We start from the raw sequence: 22,281 nt of genomic DNA on the forward strand, positions 1-22,281 counted from the left end.
GATGGGACCTGGACATTTGGGTTTTTAAAACTCCCCCAGGTATTTGCAATGAGCAGCCAAGGGTGAGAGCCACCATCTTAGACCATCTCTCTTCAAAGTGTGGTTCACGACGCACCTAGGAGCACATTAAAAATGCAGACTTCTGGGTCCCACCCTAGGTCTATTGGGTCAGCATCTCTGGGCGTGGAACCTGGGAATTAGAACTTGTAACAGGCTTTCCCGGGTGGCCAGTTTCCTTGAAGCTCACGTTTAATAATAAATATTGCTCGAGGGCCCTTCCTCACCCCAGTGGTGCCCGGGGCTGTGAATGCCTGTCACTGAGCACGGCTCTGTTTGGTTTGCCAAGGGCAACAGGAAATTCCACACCAGCCCCCAAACAGTTTGACAGTCAAATGGGGCCAAAAGGCCACTCACATTGGAGAACGGTCCTGAAAGTCATAGATGTGCCTGGCCTTCAAAGGTCCCAGGCACAGAGCACGCCTGGAGCCCAGAAGGCAGTTCACAGCACAAGCCGACCGCAGAAGCAAAAGGAAGACTTTAGATGGAAGAAGTGGTCCCTCTTGGGGGCCCACCTACGAAGGCGAGGCGATGAGGGCTTGTGGAAGAGGAAATAGGACAGGCAGGACGGGGAGGTGGAAGGTGGGGGATGAGGTATGCTTGGATATTGCTCTAGATGTTGTAAACATTTCTCTTTGTTTTGTCTCAGACCAAAATCTGGGTTGGCATCACCAAAGTGCCTGAAAGTAGGCACGAGAGCGCAGAGCTCTGTGCCTTTTGTGGGAAGCAGGACATACAGGTGTGCAGACAGCTCCATCCCACGGGAAGACCATCTCTGTGGTTACTAGTCTAATGCTCACAGTTCTCTCTCTCTCTCTCTCTCTCTCTCTCTCTCTCTCTCTCTCTCTCTCACACACACACACACACACTCCATGGGAGTACCATAAACAGCGATCATGTTCCTCCACACATGCCCACATACCCTCGCTTAGTGGCAACATTCAGGATACCCAAGCTTGGTCCTTCATGCCTCCCCATTGTGGGAGGAAGTCACCAGGCACCATGACACCACCATCTGAAGCCTTCATTCCACCAACAGTTGGCAAGAACTCTAGGGCCCCAGTGAGGCCACCGCACAACACTCTTGTTCAGACTTGTCTCCTGGGGATAGTGGAAGTGGTAAAAAGGCCCCTCTTAGAACGTTTCAGATTTCCATAACTCCGTGCTGTTCCAATTTCTATGCACCTCATTTTCGACAGTAGAGTTGGCAGCAGATGCACATTTCGTATGTAAACAATGTTTAAAATACCCTGTTTGAGAATTTGATCATTACATTAATCCTGGCAGCTTTAGCTACGGATGGGTTTTTTTTTTTTACCAGTGGGGGCAAGGGAATACTTACTTCCTGATCTAACTAGAAACACCACTTGAGGCTTCAGAGTTCTTGAACATGAAATTCCACTGGTGTCTCCCGTGTGAGAACTATAGGCATGAGTTCTCTTTCTCCTTGGTGGTTCATACCGGCACACCAATCCTCACTCATGGATACGATGTGCCATGGCAGGGCAGTGCACCCAACACCAGTGGGACTCGAGAGCCTTCCTGGCCTTGTCTAGCTACAGCCAAGGAAGGAAGAGATTCGCACAATTCTGGACAGGAATGGAAACACTGGGATCCCCGCATGTCTAAAAAGGCCCATCACCCCACAGGAGGAGAATGCTTCAGCCCAGTTCTCAATCACCTGCACTCCAGGGCTTACATCTAGTCAGACGCTGTTCCATTTAGTCAAACTAAATGTTTTGGAGATCTGCCATGCCTCCCAATCCATTGACTTTGAATTGTCCCAGTGGTTCCTTCGCCACATTCTCTGTGATTCAGTTCACCCAGAGACCAGCCTCTTCCAGGGCCCTCTTCCAGTTTCTGGTCTCTCTGCTGAGGATTCATCTCCTTGGCACCGCAGTCTTGTGCCAGAGTCAGCTTTTTCCTGGGCAGCTAGAGTAGGTTCCATGTGCCTGGTTCTTCCTCTAAGAAAGACTTTCTTGACATATTTCCAAGAGCAGCCCCAGGGTACCAGGAAAGCATTTTAGGAAGATTCTCCACAAGCAAATGTTCACAGTGATCTTCTTAGCCTCATGTTCAATCCCAAAAGGTCAGAAATCAAAAAGGAAGCTGCTGAATAGCCAAGGTGGCCCTCATGAGAAGGGCCTTTCTAAGAAAGCGTGCTCCCAGGAAGCAAGCTGGGAAAGAGTTATGGCCTAAGTTCCCATTCTCCCCCATCATAATTACATGACCTGCATGGGAGGGGGCACAGAGAGAGACAGGGAGAGCAGTAGGCACCGTGAGAGCTGTCCATGCTATGGGAATTCGCCTCCCTTTGCCAAGCTGTCTGTCATTCTAAGAGATCGGTGATGTGTGATGCCACAGGGAAGCGAGGGCAGAGAGTACATTAAGCAGCAGAAAGGTTATATGGTGCCCCACTGCAGAAAGGTCTACTGGTGCTACATTTCCTGGTTGTTCAACTTCTGGGAAACTTCTTGGTAGAAGGTAGGAAGATAGGCAAGCTGTATCTTTCTTAATAGCAGCTCCGCATCAGAAGCTGTGAGGGACATCTCCCAAGACCCTTTCTGGAAGGGTCTTGCAAGGGTAGGGGAGTCTTGTGAATATCCTAGACTAAGATGGGCAGTGAGCACAGCCTTGCACACTGGTCCTGTGGAAATGGAAGAAACAGCCAACTCCATGGAGTTTGCCCCTTCTCCCAGGGGTCCCCTATCAATGATAGTTCTAGAGACCGGGGATTCCACAGAGACCTCTCTCCTAAACTGTGAGGCCCCAGCACCCGGAACTGGCTGTTACACTGTGATAGCAAATCACAGGTGTGAGCCAGTCTTCTTACTCTTCCTCACAGGGGTATAGGACAAGTTAGAGTGTCAGGAATCCTAACGGAGGAGGGTATGGGAGGTATGGACACTGCATTTCTATTATTTACTGGTTAGCCCGGCCTAGCGAATCTGCCTTCTCAGTGGAGATGACCCAAGGCGTTATGGAGGGCAAGTTGCTGACCCAGAGAAGGATGAGTGCAGCCAGGTGCTACCACTAACCAAAACATAAACATGGGTAAATAAAATAGAATCCCAGATCTGGTGACTGAATTACACTTTGGAATGGCCCCTCATCCCCTCCTCACCCCCAGCCTCCCAACCTAAACACCACTGCTTTAGAACACCCCTGACATTTCACATTAGAATATGGTCTTGGCAGCAAGGGGCGGGGAAAGCCAGCGATCTCCAAGAGTCCCCATCTGAGGTCTAGCTGAGCCTCCTCTGGCTTTGGGACAGCAAATCTAAGTACATTTTGGATCTCAGGAACCTGGGGTAAGAGTCTTTCTCCATGAGGCTGTGTACTTTGCCCTGCGCTTGGTCAAAGCAAGTCAGGGATGGTTCTTGCATGTTCTTCCTCGTGGCCTCTCGAGTCTGGAAGTCTATGTTTACCTGGAGACACAAACAGACAGCATGGTCACTGGCTCTCAAGGGCCAAGGCGCCTGGCAGCTGGTCCTAATTATGTAATAATCAATGACAGCAGCTGATAGATATAAGGCTAGTCAGGCTTTTCAAACTGATTTCATGGAGGTCATCCCTTCTGATTCTAGAAAGAATCTTATGAGTCCTGAAGACCAGATATTCCCCCATCCCAATTTATAGATAATAGAGATACTAAAAAGCTGGTCTAAAGTAATATGGAAAGTCAGTAACAAAGCCAAGGCAAAACCCCAATTCACTTAACTCTTAGTCCAGAGGCCTTTGCAATGTCAAAGGGTTAGACTAGAGACAAGTATTAATGCCGGTTCCCTAAAGTAAGCTTGCCCTCTTGTCCTTTCTTAACTACTATGAAAACAAATGCTCCAGGTAGAGAGATTGTGATTAGAATGCACATCTCTGTTCCAAGCAGCATTATAAGAAGCCTACAGCATCCTGGCCACAGGCCAAAGGCCTCCAGCAGCCCAAGTCAAAGCACAATTGAAGAGTTCTAGGTGTGTAATGCACCTAAACTCATTGACAGCGAATGCTTTTCTTCTATAAAACCCTCCCAAGTAAATTTACCTTTTATATATCAAAATAGCAGTACATTGAATTCATTTTCTTATTCTAAGTAATTATAAGAAGTTCTGGTAAAATAATATAAATGACTGTAATTAATAAGCATCGACAAATACTCAACAGGTGCTTTATCCCTAATACCTACAGTAGTCTTAAAAGGAAGGTGATATTAGGTCCTTTTACATTTGGGAAAATGTGACTCAGAGAGGCTTGGTAACTTAACCAAGATCACACAGCTAGTAAGTGGTGGAGCTGAGATTGGAACAAGATTCCAAAGTGGATGCTCGTTCCATTAAGCCATGCTGCTTTCCACTAGGAAAACTCACATGGATTCAGTGGTGTTTCTCCTTGTAGAATCTCTAGAGAAACACAGTTCCTGCGGGCAATGTTTAACTGGCAGACAGCTAAAGCACTCCTCCTGGAGCTCCTTTACACAAGCCCTTGGCTCTGCTTTTAAAAGGATCCCCCCATGCATCAAGAGCCAGTGAGCTCAGTTCCAAAGACAGTCCCCATCATGCCTGGCTCAAACCCCCATGAGGAGGGAGGTGTGAGCCAGGAGCCATGGATAGAGGTCTGACAAGAGCTTGCCACTGCCAACACACCTCCCTCGGAGCCTGCACATCCACAAACTCCTCAAAAATCCTATGGGCCTTGGAGACCAGTTTTGCAGTTGACCTGGTCTTCTTGAACTCCTCACAGGCCAACCAGAATTCCAGGTTCTCCTCGCTGAACTCGGTCTTCAAGAAGGCGAGGAATGCAGCCACCCCATCTGTGGATGTGGAGGGAGGTGGAAAGGAAGAGAGATAGAAAGAAGCTTAGGCACAAGAACTGCAGAAGAGAGAAAGAAAGGTAGTAATAATGTCAGAGTGGCCTTGACTAACCCCCACTGCTCCTCCAGAACCTCTTGAAGACTTTCTGCTCTCAGACATGCAGAGAGTCTCAGAGGCAACAGTGATATTAAGGAGAAATGCTTAGGAAACCACAGTAATAATGACTATGGGAGGGCCTGGTCACTTCTGATCAGCCGTCAGTGGTCACTGCCTGACCCCTAATGCAGAGTCGGCTGCCCCCTGGGTCTACTGGTGAGCCTGTGTTTCTAATGAGGCCAAAGTAATGCGTATAACCCATTCCTTACCCTAATACAAGCCTGGAAAAAATACACAAAAAACCCAATCTATTATAAAATAAACTAGAGGGAGGTGTGAATTCCTCAGGGCAAATCCTTTGCTGCAACCAGAATCATATCTGAAGGTGAACACACACTGAAATTCAGCTGGTAATGCCCTTCTAGTACATGCACGGGGTTCCCAGCCTCCTTTAGAAAACCTCTGAGGCCCTGTATTTTAATGGTTTACAACATAGTTCATTTATTTCAAAAGACCTTGCCTATCACATTATGTGTTTTAATTAAGATTAATTACAGTTTTTGTTCTAAATGACTGAATGAATATACCCTTTCACTTTTATTCAAACAGAGCCTCCAATCAGAAGAAGAGGTGCAGGGTTACCATATAGATTTGGAGAAGAAAATAGTATTCATTGATAGCCTAGGCACTCAGTTGATGTTTATATTTTAAAACATTTTAATGAATTATTTCAACCCTTACCACACTCTCCTTTAAATGAGTAACAATGATAGCTTTCTGCGAGCTATCCTGCAGCTACCTGGCCGCTGGCAGCCCAAAGACCTTCCCTCAGGGGAAGAGTAGGCACCGCCTAGAATAAAGTCACTGCACTATTAAAAATGGCTCTCGCTATAATGGTGTACTACTTCCTTTCTAAAATTCATTAGGAGGACCATATGTGAGCAGTTCTTAACTCTGGGTGATGGCATGCCCTGCTCGCGGATCTGAGGTCCACCGACATGCGCCAGCACAGTGCGCTGGATTGTTTGATGGATTGGCGGCGCTACGCTGTTGATGTACTTGAATGTTTGCTTTTACTTTTCTGAAACATTTTTATTTCTCCTAATTAAAAAGTCACTATTTGTCTTTCAATATAGACTGATGCTAGAACAATGGCCATAAAGCTAAGACTTTTCATTGCAAGAGCCCCCAACTTGAGAGAGAAAAGGGTTCTGGTGGGACTCCCAAAGCTAAATTTGAAATCATAAATAAATCTAAATTTGGAGGTATGAGCTGAAAGTGTCTAACAAAGCTAGAGGTGGCCATGAACTCATCACGCGAGCCAAGACATTTCTGAGAGTGAAGGGGGGCACTTCTGTGAATCACATGGGAAGACTGGGCTTAAACTATGACCCCCACAGGCAAAAACGAGGACATTTGGTCACCTTATCTCTACGACATAGAAAACGGAGAAAGCAGAAAACTATGTAAGCTTGTTTTCCCATTAGAAAGGATGGAAATAAGCTTGTTCCTGTGCGGGGGAAGGAGGAGAAGAGTAACATAGTCTAGACCAGCGGTTCTCAACCTGTGGGTCGCGACCCCTTTGGCAGTTGAAAGACCCTTTTCCCAGGGGTCGCCTAAGACCATCCTGCATATCAGATATTTACATTATGATTCATAACAGTAGCAACATTACAGTTATGAAGTAGCAACGAAAATAATTTTATGGTTGGGTCACAACATGAGGAACTGTATTGAAAGCGCCAGAAGGTTGAGAACCACTGGTCAAGACTCAAATCAGAGCTCTGCTCTGGATCCCACCCAACCTCATTCCTACATTGGATTTGAAACCCTGAGAAGAGGGAGTAGAAACCCCAGGTAAACTGAGAGTCAAAGTGACTGTGAAACAGTGACATGGCAGTAGTTAGGCTGAGAGGTGGCCTGAGAATCATTCATTCAATTCAACAACATTTTTCAAACTAATGTACAACTACATACTGTGCAAAGTCTTGGGATACCTCAGAAAACAAATTTTAAAATCTCTGCCCAGAAGAGCCCTTGTGATGCTCTCTTTACCACCCGCATCTCCTTCAAGTTCTCACAGGGGAGGTCCAGAAGCATCCACAGGCTCCAAAGAACGTGAACTTGAGAGCTAGACTGCCTGCCAGGAGATGGCCACCACTCCGAGGCCATAGGCAGAGGCTGGATAAAAACCTAGCTGGAGCTGTGGACGCCTCTGAGGAGACAATGCCCGAGACAGCCCAGGTGGCCTCTGAGTGGGACCAGCCCACACGTGACAAGAGCCATGGACACTCTCAGGAGGACCTGCTGCCTTTCCACTATAGTCAGGGAGTGGACAGGAGAGATTGGGGGGAGGACCCTAAAACCCGATGCATTCATCTAACAGAGCAAATGCAAAGTGACTTAGAGGAGGAACTTGGAAGAGCCTGTTGGGAAAGCTCAAGTTTATTGTTTGCGTTAGATTTTGTTTTGCTTTTCATCATTTTTTTTTTTTTTATGAGCAAGCCGAGTCTTGTTACAGAGAAAAAAAGAAAATTACCATTCTGCCTCCATCAACAGTATTTGGTGAAGATAACCCAGCTAAGGAAACTGGCCTTGTGCTACCCGAGGTACAGATGTTATCTCTTTTCATCTAAGCCTCAGCTTTGTTGGGTCTTTGTGTGAATTAAAGAGATAACACCTGCAACACGCTCTCAGGGATGTTGTTGCTTTACTTCTTCCCATCTTGTGGGTGAGGAAACTGATGCCTAGAGAATTGGCTTGTACCGAGAGAAACTGCACTGAACAATGGAAATGAGAAGGGGTAGAAAGCCCCCAAGGCTGCGGGACCCCAAGGCCCCTTCCCCAGAGCAGATGGCCTCAGAGGGCTTCTGAGTACAGACCGCTGGTCCCCCACCTGGCCCACCTTTCCTGCTTATGTCACCTAGCAACGGAATTGTATGGACCAGAGCCAGTGGGGTTCTTCTTCCCATCTGCATCCTGTCCTCCCCGCTACCACCTCCCATCACTTCTCAGCAAGGCTTTTCTCTGGTCTTCTCCCTGACCCCTCAGCATCTTTTCCTGTCCCATTTCTTTTCCTTCTCTCCTCTGTCCCTTTCACTGTTTGTTTGTTTTTTTTCCATTGTTCCCTTTCTCTCCACCAGGACCCTCCCCTTCTGCTTGCCCAGACACTGCAATTGGTTTAAAATGCAGGATGCTGGTTTATCTCTGAAAGGCTCACGGGCATCTACTGGCACCTCTCAGTGTGACCTGCATTGTGTTAGCTGCGCAAGGGCTCCATGCACTCCGCTCTGTGCACGTAAAATGCTGCTTCCTCCCCTACACCCAAGGAACCAGAGCCTCCTCCATCCCCACAGATTCCAGGCAGCTGGACAGAGTGACTTCTCTCTGATCTCTGAGGCTGTACTGCCTGGCATCGTGTCCGGACACACACTAGCTGTGTGACTTGGGCAAGATACTAGCCTCTCTGTGCCTCGGTTCTTTTATCAGTGAAATGCAGACCCTAGCCCTGGCTGGTGTGGCTCGGTTGGTAGGGCTTCGTCCTGTGCACCAGGAGATTGCCAGTTTGACTCCCAGTCAAGGGCACATGTGTGGGCTGAAGACTGGATCCCTGGTAGGAGACCTGCAGGAGGCAGCACATCGATGTTTCTCTCTCCCTCACTCTCCCTTCCTCTCTCTCTAAAAAATCAATAAATAAAATTTAAAAAAAAGAAATGCAGACCCTAACAGCACTGACCCAGGGGGCTGTGGGGATGATCACATAATACATGTAAACAGCACGCAGAGCCTGACACTCAGATCATAAATGTTCCCTCCATGTTTGTGATCATTGTGCCTACACTTCAGTGCTTTAAGGCATCATCACACAGAACACAACATGCCTAATACCCAAAGATAATCCTGGTCATTTAAAGGTGTTGGGTGGTAGACAGTTCACGAAACTGAGAGAGAAACATGGGGATCTGCCTTTTTTTTTTTCTTTTTCATTTCTCACTTCCCTTTGGTTTTCTTTGTAGGCTCCTCTAAGAAGCCCAGGCTCTAAGAACATGACACAGTGTTTGAGGTTGGTGTGTAAGGCTTGTGTCCAGAATTCCTGGAACACTGAGCAGAATATTGGCATCTTCCAGAGCAGGCACAGGCTCTCCAAGAACACGTCCCGTGGCCGCACACGCTGCCTGCTGCCGGCCTACTCTCTCTGGTTCTCTGGCGCGGGCTGCTTACATAAGAAGGGAAACTGGGTCACTGTGAATGAGCGTGCAGCTGGTGCAGCAGGGAGGTTGGCTTGGGTAACAGTTCAAGGTCCAGGAGCCCTGACTGAGCTGGCATCGGGGGGTGGGCTTAAGCCTAGCTCGGTTCCCAGGCCTGGAAAATTACAAGATCACAAGCAATTTCTATTTTATTTTTTTGGTTGAGTTCTCTGTTTACCAAAGTGCAGTCCCAAAGACCAGAGTCCTCTCGCATCCCTGATCAATTGGAAAAAATAAACCGGGAATGGGTTCCAAGGTCAGGTAGAAAATAGGAGAGGAAAACACATTTATTTATTAAAAACCCAAGATACATGTATTAATGGTGAAGTCAAAACCACTTTCATTCCGAACCAAGTTCTCTAATTTGAAATTTGTGATAAGAATAGCATCATATGTGTTTGTTTTTAAACAAATAGCTAGGGCTAAACAAGATTTAGGGAAGGGCATTATTTCAAGGGCAAACTATTTCCAGTTACTGCCATTTATTAGCAATGCTAATTATACTTCAGTCTTGTGAGTAACATAATTTTCTTCAATGATCTCTACTTTGTTAGGGTATATATAGCAAGATGACATATTATAATAGTAATAGGACATGATGGTTGTTAGAAACTTTAGCCAGAAAGGACATGAGAGATTCTAAGACCAGCCTTACGCTGGACACAAGGAGATGGAGAAGCTCTGAGGTCACATGGGCCCTTATTCCTAGGACGTAGTAGCAGAAGAGTAAGAACAGCCTGGGTCTTACAACTCCTATTCCAAAGTTCTTTCCTAGTTTATCAACCAGAAGCTGAGTCAAGTGACAAAATAACAAGCCAGAGCCTGTATCTCCAACTATTACGAGAAACAAGCCAGGAGTCTTCTATGCAAGGGGAGACAAATGCCCCTGATACATTGAAAGGTTAGCACCCACAAGTGACTGTTGATGCAAGAGAACTTTTCTAAAAGCCCATGTACACCACAGCCGGAATGATTTCAAAATTGAAGTGTCCAATAATATTTGCCTTGTTGGTTTGATACGTAGGAAAACAACAGGGATTCATCAGATTCACCTACTGGGCTTTTAACAACTACATCCCTAGAGGGACCCTCTCACATACATTGAGGGGAAATTGAGGAGGGATGAGGAAGGGATGAGGCAAAGAGGGGGGAGTATTATGGAATTTGAATAAGCCCACCTGTGATTCCAATACAGCCCCCCGCCACCTGTACCTCAACCTCAACCTCAACCTCAAGCTGCCTATGGAAACAAGAAGCTAACACCACCTTGAGTATATAGGAGGCACGAAATGCACGCTTTCTCAACGAGTTTAATATGTTATAACAAAACTAATAAAAATAGTTATCCCTTATGGAACTCCTCTATGTGAAAGTCATCATGTTTAGCATTTCACAATCATGATCACATTGAATTCTCACGACAAATCTACAAGCTAAGTCTTATGATTCCCTGTTGACAGATGAGGACAGGGAGGCTTACAGAGGTGACAGAATTTGCCAAAGGTCACACGGCTGGTCAATGACAGAATGGGTGTTGGAGGCCTGTCCAACTGCTTTCATTCGAACTTTTTCAACCAGCTTTGAACAGGTGCCTTATATAAGCCGGCCACTCCTATAAAGGCTAAAGGCAGCCACCTCTCTGGTTGCAAGTCAAAGCTACAGCAATGTAGAGAGGATGGCAAGAAGGAGAAGTCTCCCCTCCACCTCTCTCCACATATCTCTAACCCTTATCCCCAATTTACCCAGAAAGTGCACTTGCCGTATTTGTTTAGTTACTGTGAACAGCCTGCACCATACCTGCCACAAATGTGGAATCTGCAATGCACAGATGACATACCATCAAAGGATGTGCTGCCTGAGAACTTGGGAAAGCTACGATATAGTGGGTAGTGTGTTTCTTGGAAAGAACAGACCACCTGCCCCACCAAGATGCGCCAGATTCACGGTTGTACCTACACGCGTTTCAGAGCAGTGCTTCTCAAGCTTTGGTGGGCGCTGAAGACCATTTGGGTGGATAATTAAGAAATTTCATGAGTTGGTAATAGTAGTATTTGTTTGGTTGGTTTGTTTGTTTTCTGCTTAGTTGCTATGTGACCCAATCAAGTCATTACATTTTTCTATATTTCAACCGTTATCCCTAAGGAGGCTAATTTTTAAAAACGAAATGCTTCTTTATTGGTCTCTTTTTCTCGGAGATGGATGCCAACTCTGCAAACTCAAAAGAGCTTTCAATCATCCTATTCCATTAACCTTTCCTTCCCTAGGCCTGGTGGGGACAGGTCAGCATCAACCCTCCACGCTCCGTGCAAACAATAAAACAAACCTAAGGACCAAAGAGATGCCCAGAGTGAGGGGCTCTGTCATCCAGGTGTGGGATCAGGCTGAAAGAGACGAGAGGAAAGGGGAAGGAACCCTGTCTACACCTTCACCTTAAAAGTGGAATGATCCCAACTTTTATGTCCAAGAAACAAAGGAAGGAGGGAGCTAGGGATGGAGGAAGGAAGACGAGAATTAGAGGGAGGGAGGGAGAAGGAAGGAAGGAAGGAAGAAAGGAAGGAAGGAAGGAAGAGAGGGAGGGAGGAAGGAAGGGCTGATTTGGAGATAAGGGCTGAATGTCCCACTAAAACAGGGGTGGGGGATTTTTTTCTGCCAAGGGCCATATGGATATTTGTAACATAATTCATGGGCCATACAAATTTATCAACTTCAAAATTAGCCTGCTATATTTGGTCAAACATTTACTTAACTCACCCCTACTGCCTTGGCAGGACCAGACCAAATGATTTCTTGAGCCTCATAGGGCCCGCAGGCCAGACATTCCCCATCCCTGCACTAAAAGCTGGACAAATTATGAGCATGTGTCGGAACCTCATGAGGAATGAAAGCAGAAGACGCCCAGTTTTGGGCCTGCTCTCCAGCAGCCAGTCAGAAAAGATCTCCCACAATCTGGGAGCCTTCACTCTCAGGGTATGAGTTGTAGAAGCAGAAAGGATTCTGGGTGTCTGTGCACGCACACGTGAGCACACACACATACACACACACACACACACCCTGGGGGGCAGACTACGTGCCCAACTTAGACACCCAGTCTAATTGTCACTGGATGAACAGGAAAATGATGCCAAATTAACACATATTATAAATCCTTCCCTATCTAATGAAGCCATCAGCAATTTTAATTTCATTTTTCATTTGTTAGTTAAAAGAGAGAGAGAGAGAGCACTTAGCAAGTGATTATCTCCCCAACCTCCACGGACGCTTCTTCAGCTTCTGCATTTGTCAGCAAATGTGATTGGAAATAAAACTGCTCCAAATATTTGTCTCCCAGATTTTTATTTTTCATTCTCAGCTTTAAGAACTAGCGGACTTGCTTTTTGATCCCCTGCAACTGGAATTAGTTGATTTGAACAATGGGACCCTGACCTAGAGAGGAGACTTCCTAACACACCCTCTTCCGGTTGCTCCAGCCATTTCAGCTTTGAAGCAGTTTTACATGACCCTGCAGGCAGCACTGACTCCAGCTACCTGCCGAGGGAACTGGTTATTGCCGGGCCTCGATGGTTACTGCAGACGGCATCCTAGATCCAGGGGGCAGACCTGAATCCAGCCTCTGAGACATCCTACTCCAGACCCTTCACTGTAGAGATGAGGAAACAGGTTTTCCAAGAGGCAGGGATTCTGCCAAAGCTGCCCAGCTGTTGTGTGGCAGGCTGGGTCAAAATCTGACTACCAGCCAAGTTCTTCCTAACCATACGGAAGTATGTCCCCTGATTAAATGGAAGCAATGCTCTAAACTAAAAGCAGCCCTTCGCTCCCAAAAGTGAGGACTTCTATTATGGACAAGATGGACTTTAAGAGGGGCACTGGATGTCGGGGTCCGATCTGCAGTCTTGTGGGCCCCCCGTCTGCAATCAGCACACTGTATTATTTCTTGTGTTGAGTGAATGCATGCCTGTTTCCTCAGAAAGTGGCATTCTCCACCAGGGAGGGACTGTTCTATTCATCAGCCAACCAGCTGTGTGGCATAGATTTTGTACACAGTGAACACTCAAATGCACCTTTTGTAAAACAAATGACTGCCCAAAATACCCAGCAAAGCACGGATGGCAGAGATGCTCTGTAGATGGAGCATGGGAACAACAATAATTATTTGAATTTTTCTGAAATAGAAAACTTAGGAGGGACAGCTGCCTAGATGTGGAGAATTGCCAGAGAGTAGGTTCTAGATTAACACACATTTTTTCTGGAGCCCAGTCATTCAGCGATTTTCCTTTCTTTACTTTTTTAGGACATTTTGTTGTCTTAATCGAAAGCCCTGTATACCTCTGATCAACTGCTGTCCCTCCTAAGGGACCAGCACACACACAATCCCTTTGGAAAAGCCTAATCAGCCCTAATTGAGCCACAAAACTAACCCAAATTAGTCAGACTTTTAGAAAGCTGTCAGGGCTCTTTAAGGCAACCTGGGCTCCGACTCCTCCACCGCCTTCACGGGGAGTAAGTGCTCAAGTTCTAAAACCTTAAAGTGCTGCCAGTGACCCCTGCACAGAGACCCCCTTTTTCTCAAAGACATTCACTCCATTGGCTTTTTATTCCCATACGAAACAGAAATAACAACAGAACATCGGACTCCAAGGTGGATCACAGAACGTCAAAGTCCAAAGCCTATTGCCGTAGTAGTTTTCCAAAGAAGCAATCCGGCGTCAGCCTCTAGCCCCTTAGTGGAGTCCTCATCTCAGAAGAGTGTCACTGAATTCCTGGAAACCAAAAGCATCCCGACAAAAGCAGAACCAAGTGTCTACAGTTCTAAGAGTCACCGAATCAAGCAAATAAAGTCAAACCTCTTCCATCTCCAGCGCTTGCCACTGCAGCAACCCCCAATTACCGGAAGCTTCCAGCCACTCATTTTACACCCAAACTCTGTCTCTAATGACTCAATTGGCAGCAACCTTGCAACCTTGTTCTCACATTTATTTTGCATTTGATAATTAAAAGCCTCATGTTTAAAAACACCATATTCTTACAAAACACCTTGGAGTTGAGAACCCAAAATTATCCAAAGGTGTCCTTCTCTGAAGAATCTCATATCTGGGTGATGGGTGGCACACAGGTACTTCTAGCCCCATTTTAGAACAAGGAAAGCGCCTCAGGGACTTGAACTGAGTGAGTCAGTCATGAATCCGAAATAGAAGCGAGACTCAAGATGACCTTGAGTCAAATCCAACCCGAAAAGGTGTGAATTGATAGTGACACTCATGTAGCCCCATGTGCCTCCAGAAAGTAAGTCAGAATGGCCCCATTTAAAAAAAAAAAAAAAAAAAACACACACAGCAAGTGTTACTGTCAAATCTAAAGTATTATCCTACATATGCCATTACTTTGGCAAATTCACCACATAAGCTTCTGTTTGGGGCCGTAGCCATATGTTATATATGCTGTAGTATGCTGCTTTATTTTCCTTCCTAAGTATAATCCCTAGAACACTAAAATGACGATCTCACAAAGTTACTTGCTACAATATGTGCTTCTAGTGAGATTTCACATTTCATTTTAAAATCTATTCAGAAGCATCTATAATAATAAAAATGTAATATGCTAATTAGACCGGACAGCTGAACGACCTTCTGGATGTCCTTCCAGATGACCTTCCTGATGAAGCCAGGGCTGCGAGGGCCGAGGCAAGCTGCTGCGGCTGTGAGGGCTGAGCCCCTTGCACGAATTTCGTGCATCGGGCCTCTAGTTTATTAATAAGCATTAGGATCATGGACACAGGCAGAGGAAACTGCTCACCCACTTGGAAGCAAAATCACTTGTAAAGACATCTTTTGAAGACTGAGGGACTCCACCAGGGCCACTCAACCATCTAGTGGCTGCGCTGGGTCAAAACTGAGAAGATAGGTTTGACGACCAACCAATGCTCTTCACGTCACTATACAAAACCGTGTTCCCCCATTCACTGGAATCAATTCACTAAACTAAAAGCAGTCCTTCTGCTCCCAGATCCACCAGGACTTCTAATGGTGACAAGACACATTGGAGAGGAGCACCAACTGTCCGTCAGAATCCATTTCTCTTCCAAAGACCCTTCTCTCTCCCACTCCCATGTATTTAAGGCCACCTGGATGTTAAAGCCCAGTGAATTTGGACTTGTTTACGGTGAGGAAAGAGCCAGGACTGAAAAGTGAGGCCAACGTCAAGGTTCCCTTCCCACAACTATGTCTGCCTTTGTGAGGAACACAAGGCTTAAAAGATGAGGAAAGCGGGGAAAAGGAAATGTGCTCTAGTTAGACTTGCACCCAGTCAGAAACCTAGGGGCACAATGCAGCTGGGGTAGTAAACCCCCCAAAATAAAAAGCAACAAGAAAAAAATCTGCCAACTCCAGCATACGACAGAATGCACAGGATCTGCATTTGCCGAGAGTAACCCAAGGCTCTCCAGTGACCCGGGGGGAAGGTCATTTCATCTATAAATGAGATCTGGGATGGAACAGAGACTCTCTCGCTCCTGCTGGACCATCATTCCAACTCCCTAAGCTCACAGTTTTCTAGCTAAACCTGCTGAGAACGTAAAGGCTTCTTAGGACCTTACTTTCAACCCAGAAAACAGAAAAGAAGGCCCTCTTTCCACTGCATGGAAATTAATGTTTTGCGATCCATACGCCCTTCCAGACAGGGCTCTGAGGGCAGGGGCTGGAGCTGCACAGCACCTGCCTGGTGCATGGTAGGCAGCATGTTTTAATAAATGAGTGACTTGCCCAGACAGCGCGAAACATGAATTCTACTCACACTTATGGGAGAGAAGCACGTCAAAGGAATCGGCCCACCTGGTGGCTTCTTCCGTGGAAAGTCTCCTAGAAAAGAAAAACCATCTCTCTTGACTATTTTTGAAATGACCTTCTCGCCTTTAGCCACCACTGAGATCTGCTAGCAGAACAGATCGGAACAACGCAGGGCAAATGAAGACCATACCTGGATTCCTGAAATTCTGTCACTGGAATGTGTTACATGCCTAAGAAATGGTTGCGGAAATCTCGGGATTGGCCTTCTGGGAATTTAGTATCTCGGCTTTCAGTCTAAAGAACAAAGCTAAGCCATTGCGTGATTTAAAAATGTCAAGATCTCCATGTAGAGAAACTGGTCTTGGAGTCAGGAAAGTTAGGCTGAGCTCCCGACTCCCTCTCTGTCACCTTAATTTCTTCGCCTCTGTAAGGGGGACAGAGACGCCCATCATGGAACCCTAGGAGGGTTAAATGAGGTGACATCTGTGACATCATTTAACTCTGGGCCTGCACAGTAGAGTCACTGAATCCAGTTTATCTCAACCTAAGCAGATTTTTCAAATAGATTGGAGTGTTCCTTTCCAAATCGAGAGCTCAGATTGACAACAAAGTAGGGCCAAGAAATATCCTCCACCGCAGCTGCAGAAAAGTGGTGGTTAATATGATTTTCTTAAAAGTGAAAAGAGTGAAAAGGTGTGCTAAGTGATACAGTAGGAAAGGATAATAACCATTCTGTCATTCACATAATGGTGTCTAAAAGGAGCTGCCAGGAGGCAGGAATGTATTGTCTCTTGGTTCATCTGGCCAACAGCTCACTAGAGAGGAACGGGTTCTGTGGCCACACGGTGGGAGCCCCACGCTGGGCACCCGGGATGCCAAGTGGCCATTACTACTCACTTCAGAGCACGGTTGGGCTTGTCAGGAAGAATCGCTGTGAAATCACTACACGAGTCTGACTTGTGAGACAGGCATCCCAGTCGAGTCCTCATCCCTTTGTTCCTGCAACAAGAAGGGCCTGGCCTGTCATGACAAGAGCTGTCAGCTCCATAATAGGGCCCCTGGAGTTGTTGCTGCAGAAGCCAGCACCACCTCCCCAACCCCACCATGTCCCCAGGGCGGGGTGGGTTGAAGATTTCTCCATCAGGAAAACCCTAGAAGATCAAGAAGGGATAGACTCACTCCCTAGCTCAACTACAGAAATAGCAATAGGTACCCTCCCCGAGAGGCCTAGCTTTTTAAAGCTGACATGCAAGTTGATGGTAAGTCAATGAAGGTCGTTAGCTTGGAAGAATTTCTAAATTAGGATTCTCTGTAGGGAGAGGAAATACAGTGATGACAAAATAACAAACCACATTTTGCTCTCCATTAGGAGGGCGAAGCTGTGGCCGCCACAGCTCCCGACTGCAAAGGCCCCAGAGCAGCTCCCACACAGAGTGGAGGGTTGAGCACTGGTGTGATATAGGAATGCATCTCACAGGGTCTCAGAGCACAAAGCTTGGGGCGTCCAGGCAGGTCAAGTGGCTCGGGTTCCCCCTCTCATCCCACAAACCTGGGGATATACACGAATGGCTACAGACCAGCAAGGACCATGCCTGCCGGTGAGAGGAAGGGAGACTGGAACACTCGGCCATGAAGAACCTGTGTCCCCTTTGTCAGTTCTTTTCTCTGCTTAACTAAGCTCTCCTATTCCTGTTTGTATTTTGGCATCTCTCAATCAGCAGGCTTAAAATTTTAACATACATGTTTAGAATTCTCATACATTTTATTTTCCTAAGGTCCAGACACTTCATTATAGTTATCTATTGTGGAGGATCCAATGAGAAATTGTGTTCATGTCTCTTTCTGATTCCCAACATTAGCCCCTTTTACCTTCAACCAGAGGTCAGCCCTGGAAGATGCCTGTTTGTGTAAATAAAGTTTTATTAGAACACAACAACTCCCATCTGTTTACCTACTAGTATTGTGGAACACTGCTTTTGAGCACAAGGGCAGAGTTGGGTGGTTGCAACAGAGACTATATGGCCCAAAAGCTGAAAATATTTACTCTCTGGCTCCGAACTTTAACCCCAGCAACTCCTCGAATGGAGGGCAAAGGTAAGTGGCAGGAGGTTGGTATAATCAGATCAGGACCACACACTGTAACAATGTGCTCTGGAAACGGTCCTAGGAGATGTTATTCTCCATGTTGAAGGGAAGTCCTTCCTGCCTGATGTTTCTTCCCTCTTTTTCACAAATCCTGGGCCTGAGCAGAAATGTTACAGCTCATCCATTTCCATCTCTTCCTTTCACTTCAAGTGGGATTTGACCCCCTCAGACAAATATTCACAGAAATCTAACAAACACCTACTGGGATGTTATTACACTTGGCGAGCATGGACAACATTCATATGCCACTGCCCATCTCTGAGGAAAGGGTCTTTTAAGGCTGGGACATCCAAGTTCCCAGAAATGCCCACTATCCTGCAGAAAACTGAGCCTGCACATCCTGTGCTCCCACCTCTCATCTCAGCCAGGTGCACTGTGAAGCCACGGATTTCCTGGCATTCAAAACATCTGCTCTAGTGTCTCATGTCCACTCACTCTTACAAATCACAGGCTGCTGTGACACCAGGCCATGCCCCCGAAAAGCAATTAAGAGGATTTCCAAAAAATGTCAGATCCATGCAAGCCATCTAACAAGGGTTAGCAGGGGCCAGAGTAAAGAGTGCTACTTGTTACCAAGACAACAATGATTCTCCCAATAGTTTGCAAAAGTCTTCCACGATTTATTCTTTGGAACAAAATGGTTTTGATTTTCCATCTTGTCTAGCTGCGACCTCAGTTCTAATCTTTTAGTTCAGTCTGAAATAATAGGAGCAGAAGCAAGAACCAGAGGTTAAGGTTACTTTCAAAAACTTGCCTGGCCAAGTGGCTCAGTCAGTTGAGCATCCTCCTGTGCACCAAAAAGTTGCCGGTTCAATTCCTGATCAGGGCATATACCTGGTCAGGGCAGGTGTGGAGGGCAACCGATCGATGTTTCTCTTTCACATCAATGTTTCTCTCTCTCCCTTCCTCTCTCTAAGCATATCTTGGGTGAGGATTAAAAAAAAAAAAAATCTAGGCTAGCCCTCATCTTCTTCCCCTGTCCCAATAACTCATAGAAGTCCCTTGATGGTTCAATACAAGCTCATGCACATTGAATTCCACTGATCAATGGGAAAGCTTGGTGCTAAAGCAGGTTCTGCTTGCAAGGCCATAACTTTGCAAGAAGCACCCAGGTAAGGACAGCACAGTCTATACAGGAGGCCTGGGAGACGGATACAAGTGGCCTACCCCTGGGAGGCCCAAACAGCAGAGCAGGTGGAGAAAGAGCAGAGGGGCAGGGGCAAAAAGACAGGTTGGCATCAGTTACCTGCGTGGCATCAGTAAGGCGGCCATACAGGCACCCGCTTATGGTTAACCCTCTGGCCGGTGTGCAGGGACGTCAGGGCGGGAGATAAGACTGCGGGGCACAGGGATTTACCCTTTCACGTCCTCTCACCTAAAATCAAAGAATCCGCTGTAAGAGGGGGCCACCCTCTCTTCTCTGACTGTGCTAGAAATCCTTTCTGATGGCTTTCTGCCAACTGAATACCTCCCCGCTCACACCCCATTCCCCACAAACTTCTACTAGTCCCGAGACAGGGAGACGAACCAAGGATGGACAAAAAAAAATTGTTGGGTGGGTTCACATTGCTGCCTACTGGTCAGGAGTTTCTATCTCCCTAACTATTGGCCATCAACAGTAAAGTGGGGCACGTGCCCCATGGGAGGAAGGCATGGGCGTGGCGAGCCAAAAATTACTGTTTTCTTTATGTTACTTGAGTGGGATCCTGTGACCAGCCAGCCAAGAGGAGGGGCCATGGGGGGGGGGGGGGGGGGAGACACAGCACTTGCTCCAGAAACAGTCCATTGGCTACTGCTCTGATTCTCACCTCCCTCCAAAGTTGGAACCTGTCCCAGAGGTGAGAGTGTGGGAGCCTCAGGAGGACATGAGTGGGAGGAAGGTTGGGTAACTCCAGGGGAGCCTGCCAGGCACTGTCACCGCACAGGCTTGCTCCTTTGCAGGGATCCCAGACGCAGACCGAAGAAATGAATACCCAAGTCACTCTTCCTCCCCCGTATGGAAGCTGCCTGGCCCACCTCAGCCCCCGGACTGGCCCGTCCCCGACCTGAAGCAGGAGGACATCAGGGAAAGGGGACAGAGGTTGAGGGCTGATTGATGGATCATCTCGCTCTCCCGAGGGTCCCATTCTCAGGGCTTCAAGCCCTTTGTTCCCATTGAAGAGAACTGGTAGGAAGAAACGTGTGAAGACAGCAGTCTATCCGTAAAGGGATCCCCTGGGGGAACCCTGACACCAAACATAGAATCCATTTTAAAAGAAACCTTTAGATAGATAAGGCCCTTCTGAGATCCACTTAAATTCTTTTGCTACTACCAGGAACATTTCACAAAGACTTTTTATAATACCTTTTTGAATAATACCACAATTAATAAAATAACGAGATTGCTTTATTAAAACTAAAAAAAAAAAAAGTTCGATTTTATGTAAGGCTCATCCCCAGGATATGACAGGGGCTGTGTTCCCTGACAGCAGCAGGAACAGTTCCCTAATCCTGGTCCTAACCGTGCCTACACCTGCTTGCTCAGAAGTCAGGAGATCGAAGCCTTTCATAGCTGTCAGGATCTCTAGAAATCATTGTTCTGGGCATCTAAGCCTCATTTTCTCTGGATTGTGGGATATAGCCGCAGAGGAGGGGGAAGCCCAGGCCAGGGGCCTTCACAGCCCTGGAGCTGAGCAGAACCAGGCACTCCCACCCCCACACGCAGCAGAGGCAAGGTCGTTTGGGGCAAGTTTCCCCAGGCCTCCTGTCACTGCCTTGTCACTCTTCCCATTCCCACACCGGCTTGCTGGAGCTGCTTACATGCCTGCCTCCCTCTCTTCCAGATCCAGCCGTGCCCACCAGCCTCAGACCCTCTACCGCCCCTTCCGTGAGCTCAGGCTTGGAGCCCATGGAATGAGGACCTGCAAGGTTCTCTGACCCCAGCACCTCGGGGCTCTTATCCCATTTGGCCCTTGACTTTTGGGGGACAGAGTTTGGGGTTACCCAGAGCCCAGGAAAACCAGCAGTGCGATTACACCCACAGTTCATGTGCCCTCAGAGGTGGACATCAAGTTACAGGTGACTCTACAGGATGGGTCAAAATGGAAACAGAGGATGCTCAGTGGGCAAAAAAAAAAAAAAAAAAAAAGAAGAAGGTTAAAAGCAAAGCAAAGATTTATAAAGAGGGGAAGAGAGATTAAGCCTCGGTGGAGAGAAGGCAATCAATATGGAGAGGCAGGTTAATTAAATATGGATAATGCAATCAGCCCACACGGGCACCCAGAGAGGAGAAAGAGAAGCAATACTCACTGTCTTTGACCGGTCCTCATGGCCTGCGGGTCTCTGCCAACGGGATGGTCAGAGAGGCTGCGGGTGAGGGAGGTCTGGGGAGAGAGCAGATCTGTCTTTTAGCAGTTTAGCAGTCAAATCCTTGGCGGGTGAAGGGCATGTGTGCATGCACACGCAGGCACACGCGGGCACGCACACACATCTCCACATGCATGCATGCACAATCCACCTCCCACCACTTGAGCCGGGCAGCGAGCAGCCCCGCTGAAATCTCTTCTCCCTGTTTGTCACATCCAATAAATACTGGAGCAGCCTACACCCAGCGGGCGGCGGCTCAGCTCCGGGGCACGGGCTGCACGCCCATCCTCATTGGCAGGATGCTGGAGGTGCCCCTGCGCGGAGCTCGCCTGGCACTCCTCCCGCACCTTCCTCCTCAGCTTCGCGAAGCTGCTCCCCTGCTTCTTTGGCTGAGGCTCAGGGAGAAGTCCCCACAGCCCAGAGCTGCCTCCCTCTGCACCCAGAGGCTGTGCAGGGGGCAGCGAAGCCGGAGGCATTAACTCTTTCCTGCCGCCAATGAAAGAAATCCAGTGTCCAGGGGGTCCCCTTCTAATGAGCTCCGCTGCCTGCTGAAGGCTGGTTGCCGCTCAGGGAGCAGGGAGCATAAAGACCTCGCCCCAGACAGCTGCTGACAGCAGGAGCCACGCCGAACCAAATCTCCTAATGAGCCAGGAGGAGGGGGCTGTCTTGCTGGGTGTGATGTGATGTGATAAATGCAGAGAGCACGAAAGCTACGGGGCAGGTCACACATCTAAATTCCACCTCCTTTCTCCCAGTTTCTATTATGCTGCAGTACCGAGCCAAACCACCAAGCCCGGCATTAATTAC

At 47.4% G+C, this 22,281-nt stretch overlaps 1 protein-coding gene across 1 annotated transcript; it reads right to left on the bottom strand.

The window, feature by feature from the left end:
* Positions 1–1,067: 1,067 nt before the first annotated feature.
* On the bottom strand, positions 1,068–21,911 carry RGS8 (regulator of G protein signaling 8). Its single transcript, XM_081112188.1, has 6 exons — positions 21,418–21,911; positions 19,376–19,504; positions 16,882–16,983; positions 15,992–16,056; positions 4,695–4,861; positions 1,068–3,485 (listed from the first exon to the last, which is right to left on the bottom strand). The coding sequence occupies exons 2-6, from the start codon at positions 19,399–19,401 to the stop codon at positions 3,303–3,305; spliced, it is 543 nt and encodes a 180-aa protein (XP_080968314.1). The 5' UTR covers positions 19,402–19,504; positions 21,418–21,911; the 3' UTR covers positions 1,068–3,302.
* Between the last annotated feature and the right edge of the window lie 370 nt (positions 21,912–22,281).

Source organism: Myotis nattereri (genome assembly GCF_964212035.1).
Source record: "Myotis nattereri genome assembly, chromosome: 18".
NCBI lineage: Eukaryota > Metazoa > Chordata > Mammalia > Chiroptera > Vespertilionidae > Myotis > Myotis nattereri.